This window comes from Vombatus ursinus, unplaced genomic scaffold, assembly GCF_900497805.2.
Source record: "Vombatus ursinus unplaced genomic scaffold, bare-nosed wombat genome assembly UNPS02014798.1, whole genome shotgun sequence".
Classification (NCBI taxonomy): Eukaryota; Metazoa; Chordata; class Mammalia; order Diprotodontia; family Vombatidae; genus Vombatus; species Vombatus ursinus.
Genome location: NW_020954576.1, coordinates 23,828,161 through 23,848,240, shown reverse-complemented (window position 1 = coordinate 23,848,240; position 20,080 = coordinate 23,828,161). Strand labels below are relative to the sequence as shown.

Here is a 20,080-nt window from a genome sequence, read left to right as displayed (position 1 = left end):
AACTTCAAAAAAAGCAAAGCATACTGACCTTTAATCCCTCTAATTCATTCTCCAGCTGTTTAGAATACTGTTCACTCCGTTCACGCAGTTTCCTGTCCTTAGATGCCTCTGCAACTGCAGATTCTACATGGACTTCCAACTTAAAAAGAAAACCAATAGCAAGTTTTCATTTTTATAATTCAGAAATAAAAATAATATATTCCTCCTTATGTAGACAATATTTATTAGAGAGTAAAGCCAAATATCCAAATCTTCACTGAATAACTATGATGAAACTAAAAGAGGTCTACGCCTAAGATAGTAATGATTTTTCATATGTGAAAAAAATACAGTGATATAGAGACGTATTACTTCAAATTATCTGAAAAAGGAGCTTCCATTGTTATTCCACAGCCACTACAGAATTTGCCTGACTACTAACCTCTTTTTTGGCTCTTTCTGTTTTACGCAGTTCTTGCCTTAAGCTTTCAACCTTTTGCATCACCAATTCCATCTCCTCTTCCTTATCTCGGACTTGGCGAGCAAGCTTCTGTTTCTGGGAGTGCAAATCTGTCAACCGCTCATTCATCTCCGAAAACTCTTGCATGGCCAGTTTCCGCTGGCTGTGTGCGTCTTTCAGTTCTTTGGTTTGGGATTTTAATCGCTCACTAGACTCTATTAATTCCTACAGTGTTGTAAAAAGAATACAAGTTACCAATTCAGAAGATAAGAGGCCAAATAATGCAGTCATCATTACAGTCAGGAGGAGTCACTTTTGCAAATTCAAGGACAAAAATGAAAGAGATGAATTGTTTAAAGAAACCAAGAAGAGCCTTTAACCAGACTGGATTATAGTCTGAGTTCTTGAGGTAAATATGCAATGCAACAATGAATAAATTACTTAAACTTTTGGAAGTATGTTTTTATGACATACTTTGAAAGAAATTAAAGAGGTATAAAGGATTGAAAGATATGTAAAAAATAACGTAGAGAAGAGCCAGCAGATATGTAGATGAGGAGGGGGGGTATTGGCAATATATTTGAGAAGGGGTATAAATGGTTTGAAGAGGCTTCATAATTATCTGTAAAATATCTTCCTAATTCTGCTTAAAAACTATATAAAAAGCTAGAATATTTTTAAGGTTACTTCACTTTGTGGCTCAAGGTTTTTTATTATCACCTTTCTGGTATTAACGATATGTGACGTCAGTAATCACATATTATAAAGTGATATATATCAAAGGTGATATTAATATAACCTTTAATCACAAGGCTAACGTAAGAACTATTAATATCACTAAAATCTAGAAAATCTGGGGGAAAGACACTGTTTAAAGATAAATATCAGAATATTTTCCACGGTAACTAAATTTGGCTCAATACATGTACAAGACTGTCACCACATATCCTAACTACACATAGAAGATTAACTGCCACTAGAGGCAGGTAGGTGGCAAAATGGATACAGTATCTAGCCTAGAGTCAGAAACCTTTCTTCAAATGTGGCCTCAGAAACACACTAGAAGAATGATTCTATGCAAGTCACCTAACCTCTGATTGCATCATTTTTCTGGTCTGTAAATGAGGATAACAATAGTATCTATCTTTTTTTTTTAAAGGATAAGCTGAGATATTTGTAAAGTGCTTTTGCAAACCTTAAAGTGTTATGTAAATGTTAGCTTAATTACTGTTATTATATTGCTAAATAATTCTGAATATATAAACTACTATTGTGAGGTCAAAAGTTACAATTTTGGCCTTGAAATCTATACTGTAACTAGATAAAACTCCTAGGTCAAGAAGATTTGCAGTAGATCTAAAATGACATAAAACCCTTTTAAATATATACTAAGTAAAAGTGAATACACACTGAATTAATGCAGCACTAGGTTGATAGTTCTGTTCTTTTTTGATAACAAATGGTTTTTTTTTAACATATATTGCTCACAACTTAAAATTTTTTTTTAAGTTTCACATATTTTTTAAAAAGTTTGGCCTGAGCACAATATGTGTTTTGGCATACAAACAAATATACTCATGAGCCATATATTTTTATGTCTATGTCATCCTAATACCTCTATCTACATCTATGAAATCAAACTTTTATGTACATAGAGTAAACAACAACCCAAAAACTAAACTCTAAAGATCTTATTAAAATCTAAGAATAACAACCATTCAAAGGCTATCTTGAAGTTTTAATTTAAGTTGTTTCTACTTTGGACAGCAAAGAAAACAAATCTTCAAAACAGCTATCACATTCTAGTAGCTAGCCGAGCTAGCATTATATTCTAATATGCAAGTTATACAGTTTTCTAAGAAGTCCTTCAAATGAGTTGTAGTACAATCAAAACGTTGATTTTTTTTAAAGTAAGAAACAGGAGAGCAAACTATGTCACAGAAAGTATGTTAATTAGAAAAACCAAGTTCCTTATTATGGTGCTTATTATGATACTAAGACTTTGAAAAAAATGACAATTTTGCCTCTCTCAGGGAATAACTACCTTTGCCTAAATGTAGAAGTATTACATAAATTATTTATGGAAAAAAGGATCTAGGTCAACCTAGCTGAAATATTTTTTATAAAAATCATCAAATCCACAATTTAGATTTAAAAATAAACTAAATCCTCTGAATAAACTATTTTTCTTCTTTAAATTTAATATTTTATTTTCCTCCAATTACACAGAAAAACAATTTTTAACATTCATTTAAAAAATATTTGAGTTCCAAATTCTCTTCTTCCCTTCTTCTTCTCTTCCCTCATTGATATAGGTTATACATATGCAGTCATGCAAAACACATATTGATATTAGTCATGTTGTGAAAGAAAAAAGACCCCCCCCCCAAAAAAAGAAAAGAAAAAAACAACAAGAAAGAAAGTAAAAAAAGGTATGCTTCACACTGCACTCAGGGTTCATCAATTCTCTCGTGGGAGAGGGCTAGCATTTTTCATTATAAGTACTTGCATTGCTGAGAATAGCTAAGGAATTCACAGTTGGTCCTTGTACCATATTGCTATTACTGTGTATAATGTTCTTCTCATTCTGCTCATTTGACTTTGCATCAGTTCATGTATGTCTTTCCAGGTTTTTCTGAGAGCATCTTGTTCATCATTTCTCATTGCATAATAGTATTACATCACAATCATATATCACAACTTGTTCAGCCATTCCCCAATTAATGAACATCCCTTCAGTTTCCAATTCTTTGCCACCATGATGCTATATTTTTGTACATACAGGTAGTCCTTTTCCTTTTTGTTTTTTATCTCTTTGGGATACAGACCTAATAGTGATACTGTTGGGTCAAAGGGTATGCCTGTTTTATAGCACTTTGGGCATGGTTCCAAATTATTCTCCAGAATGGTTGGATCAATTCACAACTCCACCAACAATGTATTGGTGTCTCAATTTTCTCACATCCCCTCCAACATTTATCATTTTCCTTTTCTGTCATATTGACTAATCTCAGTGGTGTTGCGTGGTAGCTTAGAGATAGTTTAATTTGCATTTCTCTAATCAACAGTGATTTAGAGGATTTTTTCATATGACTATATATGTATATAGCATTGATAACTCATCTGAAAAAGTCTCTTCATATCCTTCAGCCATTTATCAATTGGGGAATGGCTCTTATTTTTTATAAATTTGACTCAGTTATCTAATATAGTTGAAAAATGAGGCCTTTGTCAGAGGAACTTACTGTAAAATGTTTTTCATAGTTATGGTCACTGTGTTTTTCCCTCCATCCTGTTTTCCCTATTTATCCTACTCTCTCTTTCCTTTTATCTTGTCCATTCTCAAAAGTGTTTTGTTTCTGACTGCTGCCTCCCTCAATCCACCCTCTAGTCTATTAGATGCCCTCCCTCCACTTTGTCTTATCCCATTCCCCTCCTCCTTTCCTGTAGGGAAAGATAGGATTCTATGCCCACTTGAGTATGTATGTGATTCTCTCTTTGAGCCAATTCCATAAGTTTTGAGTGCTCCATGCCACCTCCCCCATCTTCTGCTCCACTGTAAAAGCTCTTTTATGCCTCTCTTCTGTGAGATAATTTACCCATTCTTCCTCTCCATTTCCCTTTCTCCCAGTGCATCCTTACTTTTCACCCTTTAATTTAATTTTTTTAGTTATCATCCCACTACAGTCAAATCAAACCTGGGCCCACTTGTCTATGTAGACTCCTAATAGCTCTAATAATGAGAAGGATCTTAGGAGTTACTGAATCCTTTATGGTATCTGTTTTGTGTTTACCTTTTTATGCTTCTCTTTTTTTTTTTGTTGAAGCAACTAGGGTTAAGTGACTTGCCCAGGGTCCACAGCTAGCAAGTGTCATGTGTCTGAGGCTGGATTTGAACTCAGTCCTCCTGACTCCAAGGCTACAGCTCTATCTACTGCGCCACCTAGCTGCCCCTTATGGTATTCCTCTTCCTCATTCCTTAATTTTTTATGTCATTCCCTCAAATTCACCTTACACCCATACCCTGTGTCTATGTATATTTCTTCTACCCGTACTGTTAGTGATATAAATTTTAAGAGTTACAAGTATCACCTTCACATATAAAGATGTAAACAGTTCAGCTCCATTGAATCCCTTTTGTTTTCTTTTCCCTCTTTACTTGCTTATGCTCCTCTTGGGTCTTGATATTAGATGTCAAATTTTTGGTTTAGTTCTGGTCTTCTCCTTACAAAGGCTTGAAATCCTTCTATTTTGTTCAATCACCATATTTTCCCTTGATGTATTATGCTTAGTTTTGCCGGGTATGTGATTATTGATTATAGTCTTAGTTCCTTTGCCTTCTGGAATATCATGTTCTAAGACCTTCAATCCTTTAATGCTGCAGCTGCCAAGTCCTGTGTGATCATGATTGTGACGCCCTAAAATTTGAATTGTTTCTGTGTGGCCACTTCAGTATTTTTTCCTTGACCTGATAGTTCTGAAATTTGCCTATAATATTCCTTGGGGTTTTTATTTTGGGATCTCTTTCCTGAGGTGATTGGTAGATTCTTTCAACATCTATTTTACCCTCTGGTTCCAGGACCTCAGGGCAGTTTTCCTTGATGTTTTCTTGAAAGATATTGTCCAGGTCCTCCTGTTTTTTTTGATGGCTTTGAGGTAGTTCAGTGATTCTGATATTCACTCTCCTGCATCTATTTTCCAGGTCAGTTGTTTTTCGCATGAGGTATTTTACATTTTTTCATTCTTTTGAATTTGTTTGATTCATGATGTCTTATAGAGTCATTAGCTTCCATGTGCCCAATTCTAATTTTTAAGGTGTTGTTTTCCTCAATTAGCTTTTGTACTTTCTTTTTCATTTGGCCAAATATACTCTTTAAGGAACTGTTTTCTTTAGTGGATTTTTGTATCTCCTTTTCCATTTGGCCAATTCTTTTTAAGCAGTTTTCCAAGTTGTTGAGTTGTTTTGGATAATTCTCTTGCATCACTCTCATTTCTTTTACAAGTTTTTCTTCTACCTTTCTTATATGATTTTTTTTGAGGCAATTGGGGTTAAGTGACTTGCCCAGGGTCACACAGCTAGTAAGTGTCAAGTGTTTGGTCTGAGGCCGGATTTGAACTCAGGTCCTCCTGACTTCAGGGCTGGTGCTCTATCCACTGCGCCACCTAGCTGCCCCCTTATATGATTTTTAAGCTCTTTTCTGAGCTCTTCCACGAGTTCTTTCTGGGCTTGAGACCACTTCTTGTTTTTCTTCGGGGTTTTGCCCCTAGATGTTTTGACATTGTTGTCCTCTTCTGAGTTGGTGTCACCATACTCTTCTATTGTCAGATTATTTTTTTGGGGGGGGGGAAGGGTCTTTTCCCTTTCTTTTAAATTTGATCTCTGCTCCCAGGGTGGAAGGGACTCTATCTCAGGCTTCCTGTGCCAGTGGCGGCAGGCCCTGGCTGTTTACCTAGTGCTGCACTGATGGTACCCTGAGGTCCACAGGGGACTCTCATGTCAGGTGCTGTATTGAGGGGTTTGGGTGGGGGTGTGGCTGGTGCTGCTGGAGGCTGTAGAGGTCTAGCAGCTTACCTGATGCTGAACTGAGGTCTAAGTGGTGGTTTCTAGCAAGTGCTAAGGCCAGGTGGGGTGTTTCTACATTTCCCCAGGGCTACACTAAAGCACATGGAGATCTGGACCCTGGAGGATACCTATTTGCCCAGGACTGTGCTGAAGCACACTCAGGCCACCAGAATATGCCCATCTGCCCTGGGCTGTGCTGAAACATGTGGAGGCTGGCCACTGGAGTACACCTGCCCACCTGGGGCTACACTGACACATATGCTGGTTCTCAGAGCTGTAGTCTGCTGGTTCCCCTGGCTATGCTAAGACACATAGGGAGTTTTGCTATTGGCATTTCCCTGCTCTACCATACAGGGGCTCCTGCTCATTTGATGAGGTGGAGCTTGTTGCTGGCTTGCTGGGTTGCTTCCTGTCCTGTAATTCACTCCCCTTTTACCCAAGTGAGAAGGATCTTTCTTGCCAATCCTCCAAGTCTCTTAAGCTAAAAGGCCACTCTACCCCATCTTTCTGCTGTCTCTGCTGCTCCAGGATTTATTCTGAGTTGCTATTTTAAGGTGGTCTGGAGGTAAATATGAGAGAGCTACAGCAATTTATTGCTTACTCTGCCATCTTGGCTCTAAACTTCAGTTTAATAATTCTTAAATTACCTCTTATCCATCAATTTTCCAGGTCAGTTGGTTTTCCAGTGAGATAATTCACATTTTCTTCATTTTTTTTCATTCTTTTGATTTTGTTTTACTATTTCTTGATGTCTCATGGAGTCATTAGCTTCCACCTACCTATTCTAATTTATCTTTAACATTTTTATTTAAAGTTTTGAGTTCCAAATTCTATCTTTCCCTCTTTTTCCTTCCCCTTCCCTAAGATGGTAAGCAAACAGATATACATTTTCATATTAGTCATTTCATTTGAGAAGACATAAACAAAAAGAAAGAAATGAAAGAAAGAAGGTGAAAAATAGCATGCTTCAGTCTCTATTCAAACAATATCAGTTCTTTCTCTGGAGGTAGATAGTGTGCTTCATCATTAGTTCTTTGGGATTGTGTTGAATCATTGTCCGATTCTAATTGTTAAGGAATTATCTTCTTCAATAAGCTTTTGTATCTCCTCTTCCATCTGGCCAATTCTGCTTTTTAGGGAGTTCTTATCTTCAGTGAATTTTTGTATATTTTTTCTATTTGGCCTTTAAGGAGTTCTTCCCTACAGTGGATTTTTGTGCCTCTTTTACCATTTGGCTTATTCTGATTTTTAAGATGTAATTTTCTGCAGTATTTTTTGGTGCCTCCTTTACCAAGCTGCTGACTTTTTCCCTGACTTTGTTTTTCCCCTGACTTTCTTATATCACTCTCATTTCTTTTTCCAATTTTTTCTCTACCTCTCTTAATTCAATTATAAAATTCTTTCTGAATTCTTCCAGGAACTTTTTGGGGCTGAGACCAATTCATATTTTTCTTTGACGCTCTGGATGTAGCAGTTTTGAATTTGTTGTCTTCTGAGTTTCTGTTTGATCTTCCCTTTCACAATAGTAATTTCTACGGTCTGGTTCTTTTTGTTGTCGTTTGTTCATTTTTCTAGCCTACTTCTTGACTTTCAGCTTTACATGTTAAAGTTGGTCTCTCTCCCAGGGTGGAGGGGGCACTGTCCCAAAGCTTAGGTTTTGTGTGCGGCTGTTTCCAGAACTAATTTTGGGGCGGAGGAGTGGGGGTCTATAAGTTTTCAATTTTTCCAGGCTAGTATGATCTATGGAGAGGTGTGTTTACAATTCTCCTGGTCTATGCTCTCCTCCATGAATAACCACAAGCACTCTTTTCTTTCTTTCTTTTTTTAATTTTATTTTCAATTCATGGAAAAAATAAGCATTTCCATAACACAGCATAATAAAAAAGATGATTGCACATGAAACTGCAAATCTACAATCTACCACTTGCTATTCCCTCCAAATATATAACAAAGTTATTATGTAAATTTCTTCCCCCCTGCCCTCCAAGATAGGACCATCAGATACAAATGCACAAGCACTCTTTTCTGCCCTGGAACTGTTACCACGGTCTCCCAGAAAAAATGGTCATTCAGTGAAATAGAGGACTTTCAAGCATTCTTCATGAAAAGACCACAGATGAATAGAAAATCTGACTTTCAAATACAAGACTCAAGTGGAACATGAAGAAGTAAACAGGAAAGAGAAATCTTAAGAGACTTATTAAGGTTGAACTGTTTACATTCCTGCAAGGAAAGATGATATTTATAACTCATGAGACCTTTGTCAGTATTAGGGTAGTTGGAGAGAAAAAAATTATATGTATGTATAGATACAGATATAGATATAGATAGATAGATAACAGATAGAGGGCACAGGGTGAGTTGAAGATGAAGGGGTCATATCGGGAGAATAAAAGTAAGGTGTGAGAGGATTATACTAGGAGAAGGAGAAAGGGAGAGGTAGAATGGGGTAAATAATCTCACAAAAAAACAGAAAAGAAAAAGGTTCTTACAGTGGAGGGGAAACAGGGGAAGGTGAGAGGGAATGAGTGAATCTTATTCTCACAGGATTTGACTTAAGAAGGGAATAACATACATACTCAATTGGGTATGGAAATCTGTCTTACCCTACAGGAAAATAGGGGGAGAAGGAGACAAGAGAGCAGGGGAATGATAGAGAGGAGGGCAGACTGGGAAAGGGGGTAATCAGAAGCAAACACTTCTGAGGAGGGGCAGGGTCAAAAGAAAGAATAGAATAAATGGGTGGGTAGGACAGGATTAAGGGAAATAGAGTTAGTTTTTCACAGCATGTCTACTATGGAAGTGTTTTGCATAACTGCACATATACAACCTATATTTAGTTGCTTGCCTTCTCAATGAGGGTGGGTGGGGAGGGAGGAAGGGAGAAAATTTGGAACCCAAAGTTTTAAAAACACATGTTTTAAAAAACATGTTTTCACATGCAACTGGGAAATAAGAAACACTGGAAATGGACTACAGAAATCTATCCTGCCCTACAGGAAAGTAGAAGGGGAAGGGGATAAGAGAAGGGGGGGAGAGATAGAAGGGTGGGCAAACTAGGGGAAGGGATATTCAGAATGCATGCCATCTTGGGGGAGGGGGAGGGGTGAGATGGGGTGAAAATTTGTAACTCAAAATTTTGTGGAAGTAAATGTTGAAAACTAAAAATAAATAAATTTTTAAAAAAGAAAAAAAAAGAAAGATACTTGGGAATTTAAATAAAAGAATATGAAATTTTCTTTATATCTTAGCTTAAATACTGTTTCAAATGATAAATGGGTTTAATAGGTGATTTTAGAAATTCATTTCGAAATGCACGTATGTTATTTTTGGGGAGGAAGGAAGGATGCAACATGTGAAATTTTAAATTTGCATTGCATTTTAAAACTCAGCAAAAATATATTAAAAGGATACTAAATTATAGCATTTTTAAATATTCATATCAGTAAATTATAAAGAAATTTTATTTTTATTCCTCTTGATTTTTTCTATCCAACACACTTATTAAGTGCTTGGAGTATGTGATCTAATTTTCAAGACAATGAGGAATTCCAGAATACAAAGAACATTAGCAAATGCAGAAGTATGTACTAAGTAGACCAGCCAGGCTTGTTTAAAGCACAGAGTATGTAAAAGAGCAGGATGAGATAAGGCTGGACTGAAGGCTTAGGTTCATACTAAACCTTCTATCAGAGGCTTGGACTTTTTTTGGTAAGCTGTGAGTAGCCGCTGAAGCAGGGCAGTGGAAATGTGAAATAGTTTAAATATGTTATCTGAAAAAGCTAGAGAATTCAGAAAGATATGAAAATAAAATTTTGTTTTTTACCTTATTAAGGTCTTCTCTTTCTTGCTTTAGCATTTTTATTTGTTTCTCAGAAGCCTTGATTTGTCTAGAAGCATCATCTAGTTCTCGCCTCATAGAACTAGCTTCTTCCAACTGCTGTTCTAGATGATCAGAATCTAAAATGAAAGATATTGTTCTTTTTATAAACAAAATAATGTAATTATCCACAAAGATCAAAGTAAGATTTTAATATTTCTTTTTTTGTAAATTTTATTTTAAACTTAAATACCAAATAAGAAAAAAGAAACTTAAATACTAAAACTAAAATAATACAAAATAAGAAAAGAAAAAAAAAAAACATTGCCATGGGCACAGCAGAACATAAGAGAGGATTGAAAATATGCAACAATAAATGTCCATATAAATAAATAATAAATATATAATAAATATTATACAATGTATTGAGAGATATCCATATTTTCTTTGCTTCAAGTTTTCTTTTGTTATGCACTGTGCACTTTTTACTTTGTTCTTTTTCCCTCCTTTCTCCCCACCCCCAAAGGCTACAATTAAGCACAGGTTTGTGTGTATGTAATATATAAAAAATATACACATACACATATACACACAAAGAAATACACATATAAACATACATATACCCATACATATATACACACAATTACTTATACATGCATATAGATATCTATAATTATATTCATAGATAGACATATACATTCATATGTATCTATGTAAGACTGCACTACACTTATTTGTCCTCTGTTTCTCTGAGGGTGAATAACCTCTTCTTTCATAAATATGTCCAAGTCTTCCCATACTTTTCCAAATCCACCAACTCGTCATTTCCTACACCACAGCAATATTCCAACCTTATACTCTCTAGTTCAGGGGTGGGGAACCTGTGGCCTTGAAGCCACATGTGGCCTTCTATGTCCTCGGGTGTGGCCTTCTGACTGAGCCTAAGTTTTATAGAACAAATCCTTTTATTATGGGGATTTGTTCTGTGAAGGTTGAATTCAGTCAAAGGGTGACACCTGAGGACCTAGAGGGCCACATGTAGCCAAAGTTTCCCCATCCCTGGTAGTTTTAAATAGTCCAAATAAATGTTGATGAATATGGCTGACACTGTAGTTTCCCTAATTTTCTCTTTTGATTAAATCTATTTTAGCCTTAACTTTGTCTAAGATCATGATTAACACCCTTTCTACTTTTTCCCTAACAAATTCTACTCCTGATCTTTATTTTATGTTTGTGTGTATCTCTTATTTCCTATCTCTCCTGACTCCTCTACTTTACTTCCTCCTGCAACCTTGCCCTGCCCCCCTATTACTTAATCTACCCTCCCTCCAAGGATCCCTCCTTTATCCTCCCATTCTCATTAATCTAAAAACCCTTCTATACTCCTCTTTAACCTATTTCCTCACTCTCTCCTCTAAAGATCTCCCTTTTCCTCTCCTCCCTCCCTATCCCCTTAGCATTTTATTTCTTTATGAATTTAGAAGACTTTTATACTCTTCCAGATATATATGTACTGTTCCCTCTTGAACCTATTCCCGATGAAAGTCGGTTTACAGAACTGATAGCCCTCCTCCTCCATCCAATTCCACGGTGTCGGTTCTTCCTCTCACACCTTATTTGTATAAGATAATTACTATTTTAGCTATTCTTAAACAGTTTTCCTTTTTAAAATCACATCATACTCAGATCTACCCCAATCTTTCTTATGAACTATCCAATTATTAGTAACAATCTTAGACATATGTTTTTCATTTCATTATAAAAAAGGTAAACAGTTTGTCCTTACTGAGTCCCTTGTAATTAGTCTCTGGTATGTGCCTTATATTTCTTTTGATTCTTGTATGTCAAATCTGTTAAGTGCAGGTTGTTGTTGTTTTTAAACAAAATCCTGAAAGTCTGACAATTCATTAACTGTCTGGTTTTTTTTTTTCATTCAGGATTAAGCTTGGCTTTGCTGGGCATCATATTTTAGTGGGAATCCGAGTTCTTTTGCTCTTCAATATATAGTGACTGTATGTAGTATGTATGTATGTATGTATGTATATATGTGTATTTATTGAAGAGCAAAAGAACTCATATATATAATTTTAAAAACCTCATATATATACATATATATTTATATATATAAAATATGGTGGGCTAATGTCACTACTGCTAGGTCTTACGTGATTCTAATTGTGGCATCTGCCAAGATTTCACCCTATATTCTCTTACTCCAAATTCAGTTTTTTTCCTATTTAAACTATGTTTAGGTACTTTCTTCTTGTTGCTCATAACATTTGCTCCTTGAGCTGGGGTTTCAATATTGTCCAATATTGATTTTCAAGGAATTATTTTCTTCCATAAGATTCTGGACCTTCTTTTCTAATCAGCTGACTTCTTTTCATATTCTTCTTATTTTTCTTGGATTGTTCTTTTTTTCTATAGTTTTTTCTCAATCTCTCTCATTTGATTTTTAAAGTCTTTAAAGTCTTTTAAAGTCTTTTTAAAATTCTTCGATGAATTCTTTTTGGGCAGGTGACCATTTGACTTTATTCTTTGGAGTAGAATAGGGTTTCCTTGCTTCAGTATCCTCCTCTGAAGATGAACCCCAGTCTTCTCTATTCCCCTAGTAACTTTCTATAATTGAATTCTCTTTTGCCTGCTCTTTTTTTTTTGTTGTTAAATTTGTAACCATGTCTAGTTCTGGGGAATGGACGATGGTGCCTCTGTCCTCAGGTTCTTCAGTTATCCCCTCTGGCCTGAAAGAGAAATCAAGATCTCCAGCCTCCAGTAATTGCCCACAGCCAGCAGTGTCCCTGCCCCACTGCTTCTGTTCCATCTTGGCCAGGGCCATGTCTCTTCAGCACAGCTGGATCTGGCATTCCTTGTCAGCAGATGCTCCCTCAATCTTTCGCAGCTCAGATGCCCAACTCAGATGCCCTACTGATCACTGTTCTTGGGGTAAAAGTTTCTGTGGTTGGGGTTAAGGTTGGCTCACAACCCAACTACTTCCAGGGCTCCCCATTTGTTGTTTAAGTGAAACCAGCCTGGAGGTGTTTACATTTCACAGAGACCAAACCTCATCCTGGGATTTTTCTTCAAATCTTCTCCAACTGTTGCAGGAGGACCACTGTTCTGCCCCTATTCTTATTTATTTTTACGATCTATGTTCGCTCTGAGGCACTATTTTATCTCATTCATCGGGGAAATCTGGAAAGCTTGGAATTTTCTGACCTACTCCATCATCTTCTCAGAATCCTCTCTTAAAATTTCTTTATTTAAAGGAAATGTTGAAGTCAAACAGAGGGATGCCACATAAAATTACATGATAAATAAAATGCTTATTATTCCATTGCTAAATAACAGCAACACAGCTTTAAGGCACGAATAAAAACATAGTTTAAATAGGAAGAACACTGAATTTGGAATAAGAGGATAAAGGGTGAAATCTTTGCACAAGTCCTTTGACTTCTCCACTCCTCAGTTCTCTTGTTTGCAAAAGGAAAAAACAGGCTCAGATGATATCCTAAGATCGGTTTTAACTCCAAAGCCTAGGTATAAATTCATTAAATATTAGGATTTAGTATAGTTAAGAACAAAACATTTTGTGCTTCTTAAAAACTAAAAATCCATCAACAAAGAAAAGATTCTTTTCTTTAGAGTTGATAATAAGTACTTCCATATACATAACAAATGGATTTATTTATTTAATTAAATTCAATAAGCATTTATTATGTGAAAGGTCTGAGTAAGGTGCTAGGGATAAAAAGACAAACAAAACAAATCAGTTATTGACCTTAAGAACCACATATTCTACTAGGGAACAGAATATATAAATAGTAAGTAATTATAAGGAAGGAAGGAAATAAGCATTTATTAAGCACTAATGACATGCCAGGCGCTATACTAAACCCTAGTGATAAAAATAAAAGCAAAAAAGAAAGACAGCCCCTGTCCTCAAAGAGCTTATATTTTAATGGGGGAAAACAACACAAAAAGTTAAAAAGGGGTATGGAGTTGGCATGGGAATATGATTCTGAAATCCAGAAAGTCACTAACAGGGCCAAGATGAGAATGAAGGCCGCCTAACCTTGGTTCTTCCACAGAATAGAGGATCCAGGAAAAACTCATTAAATGGATGAGGATGGATCTTGTGGAGAAATAGTCCAGGGTGAGCAGACCACAGGGATAATTCCAGAGTAAGGGTGCCTCAGGCACTGAGGAAAGTACAAGATAACGAGGAAGGAGGGAGCACTACTCATTAAGAGAGTTGAAGAAATATTTCCTATAGAACGCGGCACTGAAATTAGTCTTGAAAAAAACTAAGAATTCTAAGAGGTAGAAATGAAAAGGTAATAAATATTTTTCAGCACTAGAGAAGGAATGCTGAATTTGAGAAATAGCAAATAGATCAGTTTCAATGCAACATCACATGAAAATGAGTAATGTGAAATAAATCTAGAAAGGTATGCTCAAGTAAATATTAAAGGGCTTTAAATGCCATGCTGAGGAGTCTATATTTTATCTAGAGACAATAGAAAGCTATTAAAGATTCTTGAGCAAAAAACTGCTAATTAGAGTTAGATCTATAAGTCAAACTTTCTTTAAAAAATTATTTTAGCAATATAAAATAAAAAATTATTTTACAATGGATGAATTAGAAGGGAGAAAGGAAAATCGAGGACATCAAATAGGAGGCTATTGAAATGGTCTAAATGAAAAGTGATAAAAGCCCAAACTAGGCTGTAACTATGAACAAGGAGAGAAGGGAACATATGCAGGAGATGTGTACATATAACGACAAGATTTAGCAACTAATTTATATTACTGTGTGTGTGTAACATAGAAAAAGGACAGAGGGGAAAAGGGAGAAGGAAGAGGGGAGCAAAGAGAAAGGAGAGAGAAGGTATAGGGAAGGGAGAGGAGAAGAGTCTATGAAGTAATTAGTGATGCAGGAATGGAAGTCAGAAGAGAGATTTAGACCAAATATACAGATTTTTGGAGTCATCAGAACAGAAATGATAACTGAATACATGAGAGTTGAGATCACTGAGAGGTATGGAGAGAGAAAAGAAGGCTCAAGTGATGATGCTAACAATTAATTTATAGAATTACAGTTTTATCAAACTAATGAAGGGATTACTTTGAATAAAATAATAAAATTCATTTAGAGGAGCAAAAGGGCTAGAATCTCGAAGGAAGTAATGAAAAAAAGTAGGAATGATGAATATATATTGACATTTTAGAGACTACGGAAGCAAGAATGAGAAGTAACTGGACTCAGTAGCCCAGTTTTTGATAACCCAAGAACATGACCTACCTGGGAAGGGCCTCCCCATTCAATAAGAACTGCTAGGAAAACTGGAAGGCAATTTGGCAAAAAAGAAATTTAGAATAGCATTTTAGAACATATGTCACAGTGTGGTCCAAACAGATATGTGGCCTAACTATGAAAAATAACTTAATTTTTTAAAAAACAGATGAAGATAGAAGGAGATACTTCTCACAACTATCGCCAGCAGGAGAATTAAAGGTCAGAAATGATCATAAAAATATATTGAGATATACAGGGTATCCCAAAAGTCTTAGTGAATTTTAAAACTCCAGTAGCTTATAATTACACTAAGACTTTTGGAATGCCCTTTATACCACAATATGCCCAAAATGAATGTTAAAGGTCATACCATTAAAAATCGTAAGAGAATTAGAGCAGTTACTTTTCAGAACTATGGGTAAGGAGATAATTCTTAACCAAAAAAAAAAAAAAGAGAGAGAGAGACACACACACACACACACAGAGGCAATAACAAAAAATAAGAGTTAACAGCTGTAGGGTGTTTTTTTTGGGGGGGGGCAAAGGTTTTATTCAACATGTTTACACCAACATTTGTGATGCAAATTAATTTATCTATAGTTACCTTTCTTTCTACATAGTTTGGGTTTAGGGACCATAGCGGTCTAAAAAAATGAGTTTGGCAGTGAGACATATCTACACACATACATACATACATACATACATACATATATGTATATATATATATAAGCACATTTACTTCCTCTTTAAATTTGGCATTTAGTCTTTACCATTACGTTTACTTACACTACAATAATCTGAACTCAATCTCTCTACAGTTAAAATTCTTCTCTCTTGGTCTTGTCCAATCTTAACCTACTAGAGTTTCATTTCATTATTATTTTTTTGCTTACTTTACCCTTCCTTTATCTAGGTGAGATAAGGGTGCTATAATGCTGCCTGATTCTATCTTCTATTTCAATGCATTAATTTGTAATAATTAGTTTCCAATAAAAATTGTTTTTATGATTTCCCCCTTTGTAGTCTATAATACTGGACTGGTTCCTGTTCTTCTTTTATCATTACTTACTCCTTTTGATGTGATGTTACCTTGTCATTGCTGGTTTTTTTAAAGGAGAGTTGTGGGACTTTCTACTTGTATTTTTTGTTGTAATGAGGACAGAGTTGCTTACTCTACCATCTTCAAGGGAACCTGTTCCTTTCTAATACCCTTAACCTTCAGATACCTTGAGAACTGTGTCATCTTTAGCAAAGGTCTCTGTATATACTTGGTTTAATACACTTGCTTTTCCAGTCTTTGTTTTCTTCAGTGAGATGTCTAGTCTCTCAAAATACATATCTGGGACTACGATGTTAAAGGTCAAAATATGGTATCTCTACTTATCTCAATGGTAAAAATTTTGTGGTAAAAAAAATCTTTTACAGGTATTTCTCCTTTTTTGTCTGTTGTCTTGATACTTAAATGACCTTACGCTGATTTTGCTTAGGAGCAACCAATAAATTAGCAAGCATTTATTAAGCATTTACTACATAGAAGGTATTGTGCTAAGTGCTGAGGATACAAAGATGAAAGCAAAATTATTCACAGCTCTCAAGGAGCTTTTAGTGGGGGAGAAAAAAATCAAACATGTATTTTTTTCCTTTCATATCTTGTGTATATACAAATATGTATATACAGAAAGAGAAGAAGAGATCAGCTAGGTAGGAGGAAAACCAGGAGAGAATGGTGTCCTGAAAACCTAGAGAGAATAGAGTATCAAGTGGGAGAACAACACTGTCAAAGGCTGCAGAGAGGTCAAGGAGAATGAGGACTGAAAAAAAATCATTGGATTTGGCAACTAAGATCATAAGTAACTTTAAACAGTACAATTTTGGTGGAGTGATAATGTTAGAAGCCAAACTTTCAGGGGTTAAGAAGAGAGGGACAGGAGAGACACGTGGAGACACCCATTATAGATTGTTTTCTAGGAGTTTATCTACAAAGGGCAGAAGTGATATAAAACAATAGTTAATAGGCATGGAAGGAGCAAGTGATGATTTTTTCAATATGAGGAGACCAGGGAAAGTTTGTAGGCCATAGAAAATGGGCCAATAGAGAAGAGGAGATTGAAATTAAGAGTGGGGATGACAGAGGCGGCAATCTATTGGAAAAGATGGGATGGAATGAGATTGCTTAAACAATCAGAGGGGTTGGCCTTGGTAAGGAATAAGCCACTTCATCATATGAAACAGTGATGAAGGAGGAGAAAGTGGCAGAAAGTACCTGAATGAGAAATATGAGAAACAGAAGACAAGAGGGAGTTCATAGCAACAGTCTAATTTTTTTTTCTGTACAATATGAGGCAATGATCTCACCTGAGAGAGGAGGGGGAGAGGGAGCCATCATAGGAGACTTGAGGAGGGAAAAAAAGTTTGGAAGAGCTGCTGTGGAGAGTGAGACAGTGAGTTGATAAGAGAGGTATAATACAATTGCCAAGCATCAGTGAGGGCCCAGTTGAGGTTATGAAACATAAATCTGTAGTGGACCCAGAAGGAATGGTTGAGCAATTCTCTCTACCTTTTTTTAGCAGCACATGGGCAGGTATGAAGGTAAAAAATGGTAGGAGTGATTCAAGGCTGAAGTTTGGCTGGATATAATTGGTCAAATAAGGTAGCTCAGGATTCAAGAGAAGACAATGTAGAGTTGACCTAGCTCACCAAGAAGTCAATACGAAGAGAAGAGGAGAGAATGCGGAGATGACTTGGGAGAGAAATGAGGGGTCAAGGGTTTGAAAGTCATGATGAGGATGAAAGGCAGGGTTATATAAAGGAAGGCAGAGGGAGAAGTGAAAAGCTAAAAGTTTATGGGTAGATAAGGGAATTCCAGAATTTTTGAATGAATGTAGTACATTTGTGGATGAGGGTAAGAAGAACGGTATGACCATCTTCATGTGTGGCTGACATGGGGTGGAGGAGTAGCTCATGGAAAGTGAGTAGGTTGAGGAACTGAGTGGTTAGAGTATTTGAGGGAGAATCAATATATTTGTATGCTAAAGTCCCCTACTCATAAGGGCAGGAGTTGGGTCAAACAATCAACTTACTGAGGAAGGAAGAGGAGGCATCTGTAGATAATAGCAGCCAAGATTTTGATTGGGTAGTAGATATGAATACCATGAACCTTAAAGGAAGAAAGATTACTAAATCATGGAGAAATGGGTAGAACCTGGAAGTGGTAATGGGGAGCAAGGAGTATTCCAATTTTTCTACCTTGATCATTGAGCATGAGTGAAGGTGAAGGCAGTACTGGAAAGGGCAGCCAGGGAGGTGGTCATCAAAGGAAAGTCAGTTTTCAGTAAGAGCTAGTAAGGTGGAAGGACCCATAAATATTCAGGAACAATGTTTTAAATAGCACCATAACAGAGAGTCATAATTTTCAAGCAATATGCAATGAAAAGCTTTCAAAATATAGAAACCCAGTGGAAGGAAAAAATTGTTTAAGAACAGAGAGAAGTACATGTATCATCCCTGTCACCACGTATGAAATAAAGTAATTTCAAAGATGCTTTAAGTGAGCCTAAAGCAGATGAACTTACAGTCCAGTGCTTTTATTCAGTTACAACAAGCAGTCATTTTATCTAACTTTACAATGGTCCACAGGCCTGCAAATGAATTCTTTAAAATAAAAGGGCAGTGATTTGTTCCTGGACCATTTTTATTCGAACTCCACTAAGTTAGATTAAAACAACAACAACAACAATATTTTTTACATACATCTTGGACTAGAAAAATAGACCACAATGGATTTGAAAAGAATCCAAATAAAAACTCATACAATATTACACAATACACTACCTCCCCCCAACACAGCTATAACACTTCTTTGTTTGTTTGTTTGTTTTTTAGGCAATTGGGGTTAAATGACTTGCCCAGGGTCACACAGCTAGTAAGTGTCAAGTGTTTGGTCTGAGGTCACATTTGAACTCAGGTCCTCCTGATTTCTCTATCCACTGCGCCACCTAGCTGCCACTTATCACACTTCTTTGTTAAGAAAGAAAAAGAATGATAGATTTTCTCATACTGTATGTGATAAACATGTTAAATATTTATAGAACTATTTCTTGACTAGACAAACACAATTTTACAGAAAAATAACAAATGCTACCGAGTAGACTTATCAAATATAACTGACAGTGTTTTATACCCAAATCAAGCTTATAAAACCCATTAATGAATCTCAATACCCTCCAAGGATAATATCCACACAAATTTGAATACGAACATCAAACAAAAATCTAAATTATACAGATACGTTTAAGAAATATAAGAGATTTGTGAAATAATACAAGATTAGGTCACTGCTAAAAAAAAGAAAAGAAAGCCCATTCTTAAGGAGCCAGATTTATAGATCAATATATATTCTGCAAAAGAACGGTAGAAATGTTCCAGCAATTGAACACTCCTCCAAACATGTAGAAAATAAGATTAAGTGGTCAGAATTATACAAAAGAAGCTGGTTATTCTTTATTAACAAAGATATGAGAAATTCTCATACTACAAATATAAATACCTTTGGAGATTCAATAAATAAAATATAAAAGAATTTAAGCATTATTGCAGACAAAACTGTAAACCACAATCATCGATTTTTTTTCAGTTATTTTTCAGTTGTGTCTGACTCTTTGTGACCCCATTTGGGGCCTTCTTGGCAAAGATACTGGAGTGGTTTGCCATTTTCTTCTACAGCTCATTTTGAAGATAAGGAAACTGAGGCAAACAGTTAAATGACTTGCCCAGGGTCACACAGCTAGTAAGTGTCTGATGCTAGATTTGAACTCAGGAAGATGAGTCTTCCAGGCCTGGCACTTTATCCACTGTGCAACCTAGCTGCCCTATCTAATACAATGTTGATCCACAAAGACTGAAAGACAACACTTCAATTACAGGTTACCACACCAAACATTCAATATGTAAATAACTACACAC

At 35.9% G+C, this 20,080-nt stretch overlaps 1 protein-coding gene across 2 annotated transcripts in view; it reads right to left on the bottom strand.

Annotated features, from left to right (window-relative positions):
- LOC114049605 (serine/threonine-protein kinase MRCK alpha) overlaps positions 1 to 20,080 on the bottom strand; it is a 410,500-nt gene that overhangs the window by 115,467 nt on the left and 274,953 nt on the right. For both annotated transcript variants that reach the window (XM_027870865.1, XM_027870866.1), the window contains exons 12-14: positions 9,829 to 9,962; positions 422 to 664; positions 29 to 139 (exon numbers count right to left, since the gene is read on the bottom strand). In XM_027870865.1, coding sequence (XP_027726666.1) covers positions 29 to 139; positions 422 to 664; positions 9,829 to 9,962 — 488 coding nt within the window. The remainder of the gene's footprint in view (positions 1 to 28; positions 140 to 421; positions 665 to 9,828; positions 9,963 to 20,080) is intronic.